The 18362-nt window shown below is 47.7% G+C and overlaps 1 protein-coding gene across 4 annotated transcripts in view; it reads right to left on the reverse strand.

Moving 5' to 3' along the window:
* Positions 1–7642: 7642 nt before the first annotated feature.
* Positions 7643–18362, reverse strand: part of LOC146812806 (alpha-2-macroglobulin-like protein 1) — a 468691-nt gene continuing 457971 nt past the window's right edge. For all 4 annotated transcript variants that reach the window (XM_085619916.1, XM_085619915.1, XM_085619914.1 and 1 more), the window contains one exon: positions 7643–8147. Coding sequence is in view for 1 of the 4 variants with exons in the window: in XM_085619914.1 (XP_085476040.1) it covers positions 8133–8147 (15 nt within the window). In the remaining 3 variants the exon portion in view is untranslated. The remainder of the gene's footprint in view (positions 8148–18362) is intronic.

An 18362-nucleotide genomic window follows, 5' to 3' on the forward strand; every position in this document is an offset into this window, starting at 1 on the left:
AACTTCCAACAATTCATGTGCATTGATCTTAGGGTGCGCTGTGGGGAGAATTTGTGAATTCTTGAAGATATATACATGGGACCTATGCCATGTAAAGCTTTAAACAGGATGCATCCTGTTTAGAACATAGAGCGCTGCTCCCACAGGGAGCCATTGGAGCTCTTTCAGCAGCGGCCTGATGTGACAACACCTGTCCTATACTATGAGCAGCTGCATATATGGTTTTACAAATGCAGTTTTTCTTGTGTATTTGTTTTAACAAATGTGGTTAACCAAAACTAGAATACAAACAATTAGATTTATGCAGCAGGGTAAAATCACACTCAAGAAATGTCAGTCTATTATGAAAGTTGTTTGCATGTGTCAAATGCACTTGTGTAACGATATATCTGTAAGAGACATTAGTTAGTGATAGATTCCTTACCTTAGAATATCCCCAGGCGTCAGACTGGATCCGGAAAGTTTTTTGTAGCAGTACCCCTGCGCGTTAGTAGGTAGCGTTGTGCAGCTCCACGTCCGTCGCTGGCATCGGAAGCGCCGAGATGACGTCACGGAGACTACTTAGGGGCCACCCATGCACGCTGACGTCAGTTCTGTACATGACTTTCCGAGCCAGGAACGCAGAGCCATGCAAGAAACTGACCACTGGTGCCATGAAATTAGGGCCCTGAAAGGGGATGACCTTAACCCTATAAATCAGGTTGCAGAACAGGGAGGATGGGTGGGGCGGTAAGGAATCTATCACTAACTAATGTCTCTTACAGATATAAGTAGTAACTTGTGCATCTTAAATAGACATGTTAGTGATTGATTCCTTACCTTAGAATAGATACCCCAGCAATACCAACCCCGGTGGTGGGTCTGCGAACAAGATTACACCAGGAAGTCACGGAGAACAGAACAGACAAAGAAGTCGTCTCTCCGGACCTGACTGTCAAGGCAGTAATACTTGGCAAACATGTGCAGCGAGGCCCACGTAGTGGCCAGGCAAATGTGCTGCATAGGAACACCACGTCCCAAGGCAGTAGTGGCTGCAGTTGCCCTGGTCGAATGGGCACGCAGCTCCACAGGAGGCTCCTTCTTAGCCAAGGAGTAACATTCTTTGATACACAAAACGACCCACCGCGAGATGGTCCGTTTGTGCACAGCCCGGCCTTTTTTGTCGCCCACGTAGCCAACAAAGAGCTGGTCATCCCCCGGAACTGCTGTGTACGCTTCAGATAGAATGCGAGCGCACGTTTTGGGTCCAGTCGGTGGAGCCTCTCCTCCTCCCTGGAAGGTTGCGGAGGCGGAAAGAAGGTGGGCAAAGTGATGGTCTGCACGATGTAGAAGGGCGTGACAACCTTTGGCAAAAAAGAAGGACGGGTCCTTAAAATCACCTTGTCTGGATGAACAGAAAGGAAAGGAGGTTTAGAAGAAAGAGCCAGGAGCTCACTCACTCTTCTAGCAGAGGTGATAGCTACCAGGAAGGCGGCCTTGAGAGTAAGAAGACGCAAAGGACAGGTATGAAGGGGCTCGAAGGGAGCGCACATCAGATATGTCAAAACAAAGTTTAAGTCCCACTGAGGCATTATGAACGGTACCGGAGGAAATGTGTGTGTAATGCCTTTCAGGAAACGGTTAACAACCGGCAACTTAAAAAGAGAAGGCTGATCTGGAAGCCATAAAAAGGCGGAGATGGCCGAAAGATAACCTTTGATAGTGCCCAGAGCATAGCCCTGCTGGGCCAAGGAAAGAAGGAACAGAAGGACTTTGGAAAGAGGGGCAGAAAGGGGATCCACAGTCTTAGCTGTGCACCATGCCACAAACTTGTTCCATCTACAGGCGTATACTGTTTTAGTGGAGGGACTCCTGGCTGCCAGAATGACATCACAGACTTCGGGAGGAAGATCAAAAGCTGTAAACTGTTGCCGCTCAATCTCCACGCATGGAGTTGGAGGCTGGACAGGTTCGGGTGGAGGACTGTCCCCAGCTGCTGCGACAGAAGATCCTCCCGAAGAGGCAGCCGGATCGGGGGATCGATCGCCATGCTGAGTAGCTCGGGATACCAGTATCTTTGTGCCCAATCCGGAGCCACAAGGATGACTTGGGCCTGGTCGCGCCAAATCTTTTTCAGCATTCTGGGCAGAAGTGGTATAGGCGGAAAGGCGTACAACAGACTGCAACTCCACTCGCGATGAAAAGCATCGCCGAGCGAGTGCCGCCTTGGAAATTCCAACGCGCAGAACTGATGACATTGCACGTTCTCTTCGGTGGCGAATAGATCTAACCAAGGCTCTCCCCACTGCAGAAAGAGACCTTGCGCCACGTCCGAGTGCAGACGCCATTTGTGATCCATCAAGCACCGGCGGCTGAGTTTGTCCGCCCTGGCGTTCAGAGAACCTGCCAGGTGTTGAACCACCAAGGTAATGCCTTGATGTTTCAGCCATTTCCAGAGGCGCAGAGCCTCCTGACATAGGGTCCAGGACCCCACCCTGCCCTGTTTGTTGCACTACCACATGGCAGTGGTGTTATCCATGAACACCTGCACTACACTTCCCCAGACAGAGGGAAGGAATGCCTTCAGTGCAAGATGGATTGCCCGAAGCGCCAAAAGGTTGATGTGGAGCCGGGCCTCCGCTGGAGACCAGAAGCCTCTGATCTCCGCCTCTCCCAAGTGGCCTCCCCATCCCAGGAGGGACGCATCCGTCACCACTGTATGCTCCGGTTGGGGAAGGGAGAGGGATCTGCCATTGACCCAATCGCGATTCGTGAGCCACCACTGCAATTGTCGTGCAGTGTCCTCCAAGATCTGGACATGAACGGACAGGATGCCCTGACGCTGCGCCCACAGGAACTTCAGGTCCCACTGCAGAGCCCGCATATGTCTTCTAGCATGTTGCACTAGCAGGATGCAGGAGGCCATCAGGCCCAGGAGCCAGAGGGCCATCCTGACTGAAACCCCGGATAGAGGCTGAAAGATCGGAATCAAAGCCTGAATATCCCGGCCTCGCTGCTCGGGAGGACAAACCCGAAACAGCGTCGAATCCAGAACCGCTCCGATGAAGGGGAGCTTCTGAGAGGGACTCAGGTGCGACTTTGGCACGTTGATGGAGAACCCCAGCAAATGCAGGAGGTCGTCCGTAGTCTGAAGGTGGGTGACGACTTTCTGGGGCGAGCCCGCCTTCAACAACCATTCGTCGAGGTAGGGGAAAACTGACACCCCTAACCTGCGCAGGTGAGCTGCGACCACTGCCATCACTTTTGTGAACACCCGAGGGGCGCTGGTAAGGCCGAAGGGAAGCACGGCAAATTGAAAATGCTCGCGGCCTACCGTGAACCGTAGGTAACGCTGGTGGGCCGGCAGGACGGGGATGTGAAAATATGCATCCTGCAAGTCAAACGCTATCATCCTGTCTCCAGGGTCGAGGGCAGCCAAGACCTGAGCCAGAGTCAACATCTTGAACTTCTCCTTCCGGAGGAAGCGATTGACTTTCCTGAGGTCCAAGATGGGGCGCAGGCCCCCTTTGTCCTTCTTGGGGACCAGAAAGTAGTGGGAATAACAACCACATCCTACTTCTGGCCCAGGAACGCGCTCGATGGCCCCCTTGGCCAAGAGGGCCGCAACTTCCTGCTGGTGAAGCAGCAAGTGATCCCCCGACATGCGGTGGCACCGAGGTGGCATGGCGGGAGGGGAGGACTGAAAGGGAAGAGAATAACCCCCGCGGATGATCTGCAACACCCACTTGTCCGATGTGACATCACGCCAGTGGTGGAGGTGGTGGCGGATCCTGCCATCCACCGGTGTGGGGTGCTCCGCAAAGCTCGGATTAGGAAGGTTTAGAGGTAGAAGCAGCGGGGGCGGAGGTGGACTGCCCCCCACGCTGATTCCCAGAGCCACCCCTGCGGAAGCCGCGTCCGCGTTGAGGCTGGTTCTGCACAGGCTTGGTGAAGGAACGTGTCTGGGTGCCCCTGCCTTGGCCACTAAAGGAACGAAACCCAGGAGTGGCTGGGCTCTTAGTGGAAAGACCCAAGGATTTGCCGTGGCCCGTGAGTCCTTAAAGCGCTCCAGCGCACTGTCGGCCTTATCGCCAAACAGGCGAGTGCCATCAAAGGGCATGTCCATAAGCGAGCTCTGGACGTCCGGCGAGAACCCAGTGGATCGCAACTAGGCGTGGCGACGCAGCGCCACAGTCGTAGAAATCATCCTGCTCAACGAGACAGCGGTGTCCAAACCACTCCGATTGGCGAACTTAGCCACATCCTTACCCTCAGCAACCGCCTGGGAAAGCACAGCATGGACCTCCTCAGGACACTGGGGTAACACCTGAGCAACCGTGTCCCACACCGCGTGGGAATAGCGGCCCAACAAGCAGGCGGTGTTCACCGACCGCAGCCCTAAGCTGGCCGACGAGAACTACCGCTTACCAAACTGCTCCAACTTCTTAGAGTCCTTATCCGGTGGAGCCCTGGGAAAGGCACTCTGCGACGTCGAGGCCTGGATGAATAGACTCTCAGGCATGGAATGAGTGGTCAGAAACGCGGGGTCACCAGGCGCCAGGCGGTGACGCCTGGTGACATTCTTATCCACAGGGACCCTGTGGCCGGTCGTGACCAAGTGCCCAACAGGACGTTCGTTGAAGGGAAGCAGTGGCTCTGACGAAGTCGATGCCATCTGGAGCACCTCAGTAAGGAGGTTAGTTTTGAGGGCCACCATAGGAAGATCAAGGTTGAGGGCCTCAGCAGCCCAACGGAGCACCATCGTGTACGAAGCACCCGCCTCCATCATAGGTGGGGGAGAGGCAAACCCCGGGTCAGAAGAGACATAGAGGTCGCCGGCGTCCCCCAGATCGTCCACCCAGTCCTGCTCGGAGTCAAATTGACAGGCAAGAGGGTCCTCGGACCCCTCCCAGTCATCTTCCACCTCTGTTGCAGAAGGCACCGGTCACGGCGGCAGAGCCGGAGCCGGAGAAGGGACAAACGGCGTCGGAAACGGCGCCGTGAACGGCGCCTGCCGGGGCCGGACCGGCGCCGTCTCCCAATGCGGATCCTAGGCAGGAACTAAATGGTCCTGGAACCGGGGCAAGGGTGGAGCGAACGGCACCCACTGTGGCGCCAGAGGGGGAGCTGGAGCCGACAGCGCCGGACCTCGTGGTACCGGGGCCGGAGCCAATGGCGTAGGATCCTGTGGCACCGAAGCTGGATCTGCCGGTGGCGCTGATGGGCCAACAGGATCTGGACACAGGACCGCGGGCCCGAAGGCGTGCCGGTGGGAGCCCGAGGCCTAAAAAGGCGGTCCATGGTGGCAAGAAACTCTTGCACCTGTTCGGGAGTCGCCGACAGACCCGGGTAAGGCAGGTAGGCCGCGGGACTCCCAGGCTCCAAGGGAGCCGCAGGGGCAGAACCCCTGTCCCCCTCATCCACATCCGAGCACCGACAGGGGGACGTCGGAGAGCGAACACAATTCTTCGACTTCTTTTTATGTCATCACTTACCGGAATCCGAGGGCGAAGACTTGGAGCCCAAGGAGTGACTTCGGCCCCGCGAGCGGTCCCGGAAACGGTCCCTGGACCTGGAGCAGCGTTGGGACGAGAACCGGACCTCCAGCAGCTTCCAGAGCTTCAAGGCCATCGGGACCATGGCTCGACACTCCCGGCAGGACCGGGAGTCACGTTTGGTCTCCAGGCAGTAGAGGCAAACATCATGGGGGTCCGCCACCGATATGTTGCGACGGCAGGCCCCACAAGACTTAAAGCCAGGCATCCCTACGTGCACCAGGAGAAAAAAGGGGAGACAAAAAGTCTCAAAAGAGTAATCAAAAAGTGACTAAGGTACGTGCTCTATCCGGATCTGCGCTAGCTGGCGTGGAAAAAGAAAGAACTGACATCGGCACGCATGGGTGGGGCCTAAGTAGTCTCCGTGACGTCATCTCAGTGCTTACGACGCCAGCGACGGACGCGGAGCCGCACGACGCCACCTACTGACACACAGGGGTACTGCTACAAAAAACTTTCCAGATCCAGTCTGATGCCTGGGGATATTCAAAGGTAAGGAATCTATCACTAACGTCTCTCTCTCAGATATATATGTGCAGTCTGTGAGGCAGTAAAAAGTGTTTTTCTCAAGTCAATTTTGCTGCTAGGTCGTTATAAGGACGAAGATTACCTTTGCCCTGTAGTAATGTGTGAATGTACTATCGCTCTAAATAACTTATGGAATTGGGCCACATGTATTTGAACTGCCAAGGCACAACTACAGTGCTGAATTTGTGAAGGTATTTTCCAGTGGTCAGCACCAGCACCTAGTCTCTGATTTAGAGTTTGACAGAGAGAGTACTCAGTCGCAACGTTGGCGGAGTACCCTCTCCACCAAACTGAAGGTCCGCCCACCTCATTTAGAGTCAGGTGGACTTTAATATGTCAATAGCGGAGACTGCTTCGTCCCTGCTGCTGACATACTCCTCCAACAGCCTGACAGAGTGAGGGCCATCTGAGGTCTGGCCATTTGTTTGCACAATCTATTTAGAGTGGGCAGACAAAAGGCAAGTTTTAACTGTCCATCACCGCCAGGTGAAACCTGTTTGTAAGGGAAAGCGAAAACTGTAAAATGACCCACATGTCATTGGAGTAAATTCCAATCGCGAGGAGGGGGCTCTTGTTTTTTCTTTTTTTTTTCAAAAAGAAAATTCCGCTTTGGGATTTTCTTTTTGCAAATAAAAAACATTCAAAGTTTGCCATATGGTTTCATCATGTTGACAGAGCCAGTCATCACACTTTCAATATATTTACAAAAATGCCGTGGCTGAGGCTCCTGTAAATGAGCGGACATCTCTAAATATGGCAGGTGGAGTACCATTGCCAATGCAATAGTGAAGTGCTCTGCTTTGGCGACGGTACTAAATCTGTCCACCAAACTCCCAAAGTGAGATTTTGTTTTTAAAAAACAAGCAATAAATGACCCTGAAAATCTGTGAGTCTTCTCCCAGGGTGTCAGAGCCATTTTGCTGTTTTTTTAATCCTGGAGTGCAAGGGAGTCTCTGGAGGTTCCAAATGGAAAAAAATGCATCAAACCATTTGCACTAAATAGGTTAGATGGTCTGATGCACCAACACCCACGGCCCCAACTTTGTAGAATTTCCAGCTCCAGAGCCAGCGAGGGCACCACTGTAGGAAGCATGCCAGTTGACCTGACTCTAAATAAAGTGGGCAGACTGTCAGTTTGGTGGACAGGGTACTCAGTCACAATTGCTGGGAAGTTCTCTGTGTGCCGAACTCTGAATCTGGACCTAAATCTTTGTTATTCGGACATACAATGCGTGCTAAGCATATTTGCAGTCCTCACATGCTGTGAACCATAGAAAAACTGTCTCTCTCATGAGGGTGAATGGACTGTGTTGATTTGTGTTTTTCTCTGTATATAGAGTAGTACAAATCTATAAATTGTAAGTCTTGGGGGAACGTTTCTTTTGCAGGCTGTAAATTCAATTATTATTGGACAAAAACAAACGTTTAGGGTTCTACACACGCATTAAGCTTCTACCAGCAGTCTTTATCTCCAAAGTGTCACTCCCCATTTATGGCTTCTCCCCCAACAGGTTACTCTGGATATAGCATTGCAAGGAACATGCAACAAGCAGCACATATAAGGACCAAGGAACTGGCTGTATTGCTAACAAATATTTATTGTTCATACAAAACATTTACAGTGAACAAATGCAACCACAGCTTCCAGGCAGTTGTATGCTTGCTCAAATATCTGAAAGTATTGTGGACAGTATCAGAGTCATTCATTGAGTCATAGTGGAGATACAGTCATTCATTGAGCCATAATAGAGAAAGAGTCATTCATTGGGCCATTGTGGAGATAGAGTCATTCATTGAGCCAAAGAGGAGATAGTAATCAAATGTTACTACAGATGAAGTGCACACATAAAGAACCTTGGAAGGCCCCTATACAAAGCATGTTCCCACAATCATATTATAATCTAAATTAATGGTACTGGCACTGAAGACCCCACAGGGAAGGGAGCAATTTACTGCAGAATGGACAAAGGTCCTGCTGTCTTTGCCACACAGTGTTTTGCGAAGTCTGGCATCAGGTGTGGTGCAAAAGAATAAGGAAACTGCAGCGTCCAAGGTCCACAATAATCTCTGCTAACCCAATGTGCCCTGATGGGAATAAAAACATCAGAGGCAAATTCAGAAACAACAACTGTCATGAGTAAATCCAAACAAATGTCAACTGTTCGAACCCAGGCATAATGGAATCTGCAACATTAGGAAGACAGGAAAGCCTGGGGAGGTTTTACCTAACTCCTATTTATTACATGTAGCACTTTTAATCAAGGCTAAATTATTTTAAGGTCTGTTGTGGGTGGATAGAATATCCTTGCCCCAATCTAAAGCAGCCATACTCACTGTGAGGGTATATGTGGATCACAGGGCTATAAAAAGAACAATTGCAGGGGAACAGGGATTTGGAGTGTCAATTATTTTATTTTGCTTATTTTCCAATTATCCTAGTTCTTCAGTAACAAGAAGCCATATATGTTTAAATTAAAGGCCTGATTTAGACTTTGGGAGATGGAGTGCACTCCATCGGGAGGGCAGAGGATAATATCGCCTCCAACCCAAGGAACCCCTGCATGCCAAATTTAGGAGCTGAGGGCCAGATGTATCACCATTGTATTTTGCGAGTCCTTAATAGCAAGTTTTACCGATTCGCTATTATGGACTCACAAAATGCAATGTATGTAGGTTTCGCAAATAAAATTGCAATTCCTATGCATTCCTTATTTGTGACTCACAAATTGCAAGTCGCAAATAAGGTATGGCTTCCCATTCATTTCTATGGGCCTAGAGTCCCATCGGACTGAATGGGAATTGCATGCGCAATTTTCGTGTACCCAATAGGTACTCCCAAATTGCGCATGCAATTTCAAGGGTGCAAGGGGGCCAAAAGGACACCCTGATGCACCCCTGAAATATGCATGTGTGCACATGTGGCGCACATACATGCCCCAAGGACATGTATGTGCGCCTGATGGTATTTAGAAACATGCAAAAAAGTGAATTTTTCCAGGAATTTGCAAATTACCACCAACTAGAAGTTGGTGGTAATTTACGATTCCTTATGCAAAATCGCAATTTGCGATAGGTACATGAATTGCATTTAGGGAATTGCAAATTGTGATTCCCTAACTGCATTCACAATTTATTGCGAATTCAAAATGTTTTATACATTGGAAAACACATTTTTGCATTCGCAAATGGGCCGATTCTGCAAATCGGGCCCTTTGCGATCGCGAATAGCGTTGATACATCTGGCCCTAAGTGTCTTAGTGGTATGTATGCGCCGTTGCAACGGTGATGGAGTATCATACTGCTAAGATAAACGTCTGCCTGCCCGATTTTGATGACGCACGGACCTTAAGTTTAGCTACAAGGGTGACTAATCCATCAAACCGCGTAAGAGAGTATTCGAGGTGAATCCTTAATTATATCCTCCCAGATAAAAGATCAACACAAAAAAATACTTGAAGATAATATGGTCACCACTGTTAATTTTCAGTTCAGACTTCTTGGAAGAGAAGATCATTAAAATATATTTCAGAGGTCAGCTCACACTTAATGTATTAAGGCATGCTCATCATTTTATGACCTCTCACAGTGGAGTAGGAACACTGCCACCCAAGCAGACTCAACTGAGGGAAAAATGCCCTGGGGGTTCTTATAAATCTGTTTTCAGGACAGTTACTTGAGTCAAGTTTCAGGTAAAATCAATTAAAACATATGTAGGGTCCATTACTGCAGCTTCAGTGGCAACCTCTGACTTCTGACAAGTCTGTGACTACGAAGCAGATGTCCCCCACACTCAGCTATGACATCTGTATTTTAATATAACTGGTGTTGAAACCTTCAAATGAGGGACCAGTAGGGTTTTATTTATTACTTTTTTCTGTATGGTTTAATTGGATATCACACCAAGGGAGTCCATTAACCCTGAAGAAGACCCAAGCCCTTTTAAGACTGTCGTATAAGGCGAAACATGTTGGTATCTTATGGATTCTTGATGCCTAGGTGATTCATTGTATCTCATCATATGACCATTTTTTATGTTTTTAATGCTATCAGAGGTACTTACTAATAAAGGTAACCTTTGAGTATACCCCTAGGTGTGTCTTAATTGCTTTGCCTGTAACTGCCTGAAAACAGATTTATAAGAACTCCCAGGCCATTGTTCCCTCGATTGAGTCCGCTGGGGTGGCATTTTTCCTACCCGAGTCTGAGAGGACGCCAAACGATAAAGCGTGACTACTCCATAGCCAAACATTTCTGATGGAGTAAGGGCTGTCAGAGAAAAAAAAATATTTTCAAAAACAAAATCACATTTTGGGATTTTCTTTTTAAAAATAAAAAAGACACCTGTTTAGGGCAGGGCTCCCTCATGCTGACGGAGCCTTGTACCAAACAGTGAAAAGCACTGACAGGCGTTCCTGCCAATTCCTTATAGATGACCGCCAGCTAGGCGGACATTTATACATTCAGTGGGTGGTCCCTCCATCAGGGGACAGAGTAATCAACTTCATCCCTCTGGTGGAACAATGGGCTGTCCGCCAACTTCTAAATCAGGCCCTTGGAGTTGTCCGGCAGCCCTGTGGACAACTGTCTACATTGACATGTATCGCCATCATGGCTGTTCCTGTCAATGCAGGAAAGGTTTGACAGATGGTACCATCAGCCATGATGGCCAGCCATCAATTTTTCTCTCAGGTTGTGGGGGTCATTGTATTTTTCCTGTTGCTTACTTTTCTGGTGGTGATTGACTGGTAAAAAAAGACTTTGTTGATGGTGTAAAGCCCTTCCTCCCTACTTCATTGGGCTGTCAGAAGAAATAGTACATTGAGGGAGCCAACTCGGGCTTTGCCAATGGAATATTCATGGTCCACCTGACTCTAATTGACTGAGGATCATGTAATGCAGGCGATAAAAAGTTAGAGTGTGGGTCCTTGGTGTTTCCAGCAACACACCAGGGAGGCCCCACTACCATTTCAGGCTTATCAAGGCCCTGCGGTGTCCTGTTTACTTGGACTTCATATTTTTCTGTATATATCACATGATTACATTGGAGGCCTATCACGGCCTCACGCTCTAACTTTTCATTGCCTGCATTATGCGGGTGGCTAGCGAGCAGGTTCTTTGCAATGAGGCAGTATTTGCCTACGAGCTCATCAGGATCCGATTCTTGACAATATTTTTCAGCATTGAAAAAGTCTCTATGATGAAACATGTGTCGGCTGCTTGTCTGTCCTGGATATTGTGTCCTAACCAAAGAATGTGAATAACTGTTAAAAGAATAAATCACATGCAACATAACTTCAACTTTGTGAAATGTCTTCATTGATTGCATTTCATTCTTTTGGACTTCTGCGTGTGCTTCAGTATTTTCTTTTGATACAGTGACAATATTAGCAAAAGCTACATTTGCTTATAAACTTATATTGGGATTTTATTTGTAACACCAATGACTCATTACAGGAGGAGAAGGAAGGGAAGTGAGAAACTTGCAGAAAGATATAGTATCCACCATAAGTATTATTACCAAAGGTAAGCAATGATTTCTTGTGATGGATACTTCTTCCCACAGATTACTAACCTAACAAATGAGTCCCAAAAGCAATCCCTTCCAGGAAGTGGGACTACCTAATGCATGGCAAAGTATCCATCAAAAAAGCTGTGAGATAATAATGTTTTTCAAAAGCATTTAAGTAAAACCAAGTGGCAGACCCACAAACATCAGCCACCGGGACATTCCTAATGAGAGTGAGAGGAGCAGCTAATGATCCTCGTGGAGTGGGGCAAAGCACTACAGATCTTAATGTAAAGAGTTCTTTAAGCATGAGGTCATATGCTTGGTTACCACTTTATCCTTCTTGGCACTAGTAAAGTCCACAAAAACTCATTGTCCACTCTACCCTATTGTGTGCCATCAATATAATAAGACACCACACATCTGAGGTCCTCATTGCACAGTTCCTCCTCCCTCCTGGTGGAGTGATGAGGAGGAAAGAAGGATGAAAGAGTGATAACAGACTCATGGGGAAAGCAGACACAACCTTCAGCAAACAGCAAAAACATGTAGAAAGCACCAGTTATCTGGCTAGAACACAGTGAAAGGTGGCTGGACTAAAAGGTCACAAACTCTACATGCTGAAGTTATCATCTCTAAGAATACAAGCATTAATGACAGTTAAAACACTGGTCAACTGTGCATTTGTTTAAATGGTGAAGTCTTGAGGAAGATTCACAAATTTAAATCCCACTATTGAATAATGAATGCTGTGGAAATAAATAAATACAGTAAACCTTTCAGAAAACCAAGAGAGATGTACACAGAGAGGCTTAACCCAGTAGAAACATGAAGGTGAACAAGGCAGAAAAATATCCTTTTATGGAGGCAACTGCCAATCCCTGCTGAGCAAGGGAAAGTACAAAGTGCAGGACATCAGAGAGATGAGTCTGGATTGGATTCAAACCTTCAGACTCAAACCGGCGACTCACATGAACTTTTTTTTTTTATAGAGGACCTCCTGGCAGCCAACATGACATCTGCCTCTTCTGTTTGGTAAAGAGGTCCCTAATTGGCACTGCTCAAGCTCCATGCATGGAGCTGCAGTGCCAGAGGACTGGGGGAGGGGGGAGACTCATCTATCCTGCTGTGAAAGCGGGTCCATTCCGTGTGAAAGAGAATGAGGAGTTGTGCCAAATACTTCTTACCTAAACTAGGATGAACAGGATTAGTTTGGGTTGGTCCTTCCATCTCTTTTGCAAGATGTTTAACAGAAGTTCAATAAGTTAAAATGTGTAAAGCAGGTCCAGTGACCCATTAAATTATAAGGCATCCCCCAGTGAGTCATTCAGAGGGAGCTGTATATATAGCACAATACTGACAACACTTCCTATTCTGAGCAACAGCAAACCAATCCACTTGTGGTTATCCGTATCTGGAAAACATCATGTCAATCATCACTTGATGAAGCTCCCACTCATGATCCTCTAGAGGGAGGGGATTTTGGGAGGGGTGATGCAGCGCATAAGCACATCTGCCTCACTTGAGTGTGTCTACATGGTGGCAGTCAGTGGGAAGATGCCGAATAGGTAAAGCCTCCCAAGTGGTGCACAGGGTTCCACACCGCCCTGCAAGGTGATTTGACAGATGATGTTTGTTTTGCCAGATAGAAGCTGGATGTGCTCCTTGAGATGGAAGGGATGAGGGCTTTAAGGGTAAGGTGCACTGCAAGCAGCTCCTACACATTTATGTGTACCTCTGCTCTGATGCAAACCAGAGCCCTGCACCACCATGTTTCCCAGATGGGTGCTCCAGCCCAATGACTATACCATGGCTACTTGCAACTCTGATGGCTAAATGGATGGTCTACCAGGAAGTGTGAGAAGCAGATTCACCAATGCAGGCTCAGAAGATCAGATTGGAATATCCGTACCTGATTCAAAAAGCTTTCCCTATCTGGGGCCAGCAGGATGCATGAGGCCATCAAGCCAAGCAGATATAAGCATTGGGATTGAAACTGAATCTGAAACATCTTAATCAGATCCTGAATATCCGTAATCCTTTGAAAAAGAGGACAAATCTTGCTACAGGTGTTGCTTAGCGCCACATTAATGAAGAGGGACACAAGTTGTGTTGGAGGATCTTGGTGGTCTAAAAATGTAATGTCACAGGCACTGGGGCCCACCACTCTCAGCAAACAATTGCTGAAGTACAGAAATCCATGGAACACCAGGGTGAATCAGAGGTAATGCTTGTGGGTGGGAAGCTTCGTTAGATGAAATAAGTGTTCTGGAGATACAGGAATACCAATCAATATGTGCATTGGGTACAAACAGCATCTAACCCAGAGATAGATTTTCAACACTTCATGTCAAATAAAGAGGTTTAAGAGACATATGTCCTTGATGGCTCTGAAGACTTTGTTCTTTTCGTGGATGAAGAGGTAAAGGTAGTAAAACTCCATGCCACTCACTTCCATGTGCACCACTTATATGTCCACTTTGTTCAGCCGAGATAAAACCTCAATTTCTCAATAGCGAGGCTTGTGTCAGAGAGCATTTTTTGGGACAGAAGGAGGATGAAATGGTGGGGAGGAGAGTGTGGGGAGGAGAGAGTAGCTCTTGTGGACAATATGAATCATTCAGTGATCTACCGTAATCATCTCAAATTTGCGGTAGAATTGTACACCTTCCTTCTCTCCAAGGCCCATTGGAAGCTGGTGTTGGAGGGTAGACATCTGATTCAATGGTGGTTAGCAGAGACTACAGTTTCTGCTATTAGTGATGTTGGCATCCCTTAGGACCTCCTCTGCTCCAGAAGAAACAGGCTACTTAACTATAAACGTTCTCCAGTGTTGGCATCTTTCATAGATCCGCATGCTTTAATTTCTCCCCTAAATCAGATTCAGAATCCCCAGTGATTTAACAATAAACATTGTTAAAATGTCTATTGGATCAAAAACGTGTGCTTGTTTGGTGGCACATTTACCTAGTTTGAAAGCTCCCAAACTTTCATCAATGTTTTAAAAGTACCTAGAACTCTCAGTCTCCTAGAGGCCACCTTAGTTCAGATTTTCAAAACACATGTATGAAAGTGGAGTGAAATAATACTGAGCCTCTGACTTAGAAGGAAGGCAGGTCATATGTGAGTGAATTAAATTTAACAACACTGGAGAACTGTAGTTACAGGTAAGTACATTGTTTCTTTTCCAGCATTGAATTTTTCATAGCTTCACATGCTTGAATAGGAATAGTTAGAAGTCCATAGCAATCAGGAAGCAGGCTCGCCTTATTAAAAGAGGTTGAGCAGATCTGACTGTCCCACCCAAGAATCTGCTGCTGCATCCATATCCAGGAAGTAGTGCTTGGTGAATGTATGCCTGTTCTCCCAGGTTGTAGCCCGGAAGATTTTGTGCAGCTTACTGCGGGGACTCAAACTGCTGATGGGGTTTTTGGACCCCTCTATTAGGCTGGTTATTGTTCAACCTTCCATTCTGGAGAGATTGGACTATGCCCGCTCACTCTATCTGGGTTCTAACAAGACTGAAATCTTGAGACTGCAAAGGGTGCAGAATGCTGTGGCCAGAACTCTCCTTGGTCTGCCTAGGACTTGCTCTATGTCAGGTGTTATCCGTCGGCTCCACTGGCTGCCTGTGGCCAAATGTATAGAGTTTAAGTCCCTTTGCATTTCTTTTAAAATCCTGAACTCCTCTGGCCTAGGTATTCTGGCCAATTTGCTTGCACCTTACACCCCTTCTCGTCAACTTCGGTCGATGGGGCAGCATTTGGCGGTTATCCCCCGGACGAGGAGGGTACATACTGGGGGCGTTCCTTCTGCACTTTGGCAACTAAACTTTGGAACGCGCTCCCTACTTCCATCCACAGCCTGAATAATTATTTGGCATTCTGTAAAGCAATAAAAACGTACCTTTTCCCTCCGTTGTAGGCCTCTTCCTTGTCAGAGGCAGTGCAGTTTTCTGTTATCAGCGCCGGGACGTCCCTTTGCTGGGGCAGCCGTGCGCTCTACAAAACCGCATAACATAACATAACATAACAGCTGAACATTAGCATATAAGGCTAACATTGAGGAGATGATACTGCTGGCAGTCTTCATGTCAGAGGTAAATTTGCCTTCTCCAGGCAGAACAATATAGAGGCTTAGAGCCATCTCGATAAATCTTGCTTAGCGAGAGGCAACCCCTTCCACGGTAAGAACTGGTAACAGAAACCTGGTCAAAGAGAACCTTCATCCAAAGTAACATGCTACTTCAAGCAAAGACTGAGGCATCCCTTATATAAGGACATATACGGGCAAAATGGCCAAGACCCTATATTGAGGATAATGTTGCAGCTACTCCTGAATTAGATACCACAATGGTAGTTTTCATGTGAAAGCTCATTTAAGGACCTCAAGAGAGGTATTAATAGATCGTGGCATTCATGTCAGGATAAACTCCTTGACATCACTGGCGTGATTATTAAGATTATGGAAATGGTGGAAGATGCCAAATAGATGGGTGACACAACTGACCCAGATATCCTTTCAGGGTGAGCCCACAGAGAGATGTGTATGTTGGGTATTGTCAATCGCGCACTGTCCACAGAACGAAGAAACTCTCTTTTAGAGAGGATGGACCCTAAATAGGAGGAACTGACACTGAGGCCAGTCCAGAAGTTGAAGGCAACCTATTTTGGGGACGCCTTCGTTAAATACCTTGTCATATTAGTACAAGCCATAACAGCTTTGGGTAAGGCAAATTCTCGATCAAAACTGTTTTCAGCCTCAGAGTTTTTGGATGGGCGGTGCTGCTTGTCTATGCGCTTTCACTTTTTCAATCAAGGTTCATGGATTCAGACTGGACAGACCAAAGGGGTTACTTACCCTACTTTCTCTCCACAATCAAGTTTAATCAAGGGGCACCAGCAGAGGTGGTTTCAGAGGAACCTGTACTTTTGATATCGCTAAGATATTCTTCCATGGTAAAACTGGGGTGCAGGACAGCAGAATACCTCATCAAATGGGAGATTTCCTCAGATGCATGGATACTTCAAATGATGTTGAGGTTCCAGATAGAGCTTTGGGGAACCCCGAGACAAAAGATAAGGCTGCCACCCTTTTCTTTTCAGGGGAAGTTGCAACATTATGCATCAAGAGGTTCAAGATCTACAGAGCAAAGGTACAATAGAGAAACCCATTATTTTCTCAAAGAGGTTCTTAAGCAATAGCTTTGTAGTAAAAAAAGAAAGACAAGCACATTTGTCCAGTCATAAATCTGAGGGAGTTCAACAGTTGGTAGAAGGATGCCTACCAGACAGAATCAATTGTTCCACCTCACCAGAGGTTACTACAGTTGCTCTGGATAGACTCAATATGGGTGTTAAAATTGCTCACTTTTGGCCTTTTGTCTGCCCTGTGGTGCTTCTTAAAGCTACTGGCACCAGTGATGGCTTAGTTGTGGTCACAGGATTTTAGGTTGGTAATATACTTACACCACATGATCCTGATGGCAAAGGACAAGAATAGCAGTTCGGGCTGGACTGTTCCCATGAGGCACAGGGTCAGACTGATTTGCATATGGCCATGTCTGAACTGGGGTGGCAGAGTGGGCTAAAGAACGGTGATGGATTAAACCCAGATCAGTTGACTGGGGAGTGCTTGCAATGTTCAACACTCCGTCCATCATTTCCTTTGGTTTTTGCTTTGTTCGCCATAAGTTGGCAGGGTATGCTCAGACGTGAGTCCCTTGCTCACTTTGCCACTGGATTCAAGCAAGCCTGGCTGAAGACGGCTGAAATGCCAGAAACCGGTCCTAGGAAGCTTGTTTCCGGTCCAGGGAAGACATGGCTTAGCAGTTTGGGCTGGACTGTTCCCATGAGGCACAGGGTCAGACTGATTTGCATATGGCCATGTCTGAACTGGGGTGGCAGAGTGGGCTAAAGAATGGTGATGGATTAAACCCAGATCAGTTGACTGGGGGTGAGTGCTTGCAATGTTCAACACTCCATCCATCATTTCCTTTGGTTTTTGCTTTGTTCGCCATAAGTTGGCAGGGTATGCTCAGACGTGAGTCCCTTGCTCACTTTGCCTCTGGATTCAAGCAAGCCTGGCTGAAGACGGCTGAAATGCCAGAAACCGGTCCTAGGAAGCTTGTTTCCGGTCCAGGGAAGACATGGCTTGGCAGTTTGGGCTGGACTGTTCCCATGAGGCACAGGGTCAGACTGATTTGCATATGGCCATGTCTTAACTGGGGTGGCAGAGTGGGCTAAAGAACGGTGATGGATTAAACCCAGATCAGTTGACTGGGGGTGAGTGCTTGCAATGTTCAACACTCCGTCCATCATTTCCTTTGGTTTTTGCTTTGTTTGCCGTAAGTTGGCAGGGTATGCTCAGACGTGAGTCCCTTGCTCACTTTGCCACTGGATTCAAGCAAGCCCGGCTGAAGACGGCTGAAATGCCAGAAACCGGTCCTAGGAAGCTGGTTTCCAGTCCAGGGAAGACATGGCTTGGCAGTTTGGGCTGGACTGTTCCCATGAGGCACAGGGTCAGACTGATTTGCATATGGCCATGTCTGAACTGGGGTGGCAGAGTGGGCTAAAGAACGGTGATGGATTAAACCCAGATCAGTTGACTGGGGGTGAGTGCTTGCAATGTTCAACACTCCGTCCATCATTTCCTTTGGTTTTTGCTTTGTTCGCCATAAGTTGGCAGGGTATGCTCAGACGCGAGTCCCTTGCTCACTTTGCCACTGGATTCACGCAAGCCTGGCTGAAGACGGCTGAAATGACAGAAACCGGTCCTAGGAAGCTTGTTTCCGG

The sequence above is a fragment of the Triturus cristatus genome, chromosome 7 (assembly GCF_964204655.1).
Source record: "Triturus cristatus chromosome 7, aTriCri1.1, whole genome shotgun sequence".
Lineage (NCBI taxonomy): Eukaryota > Metazoa > Chordata > Amphibia > Caudata > Salamandridae > Triturus > Triturus cristatus.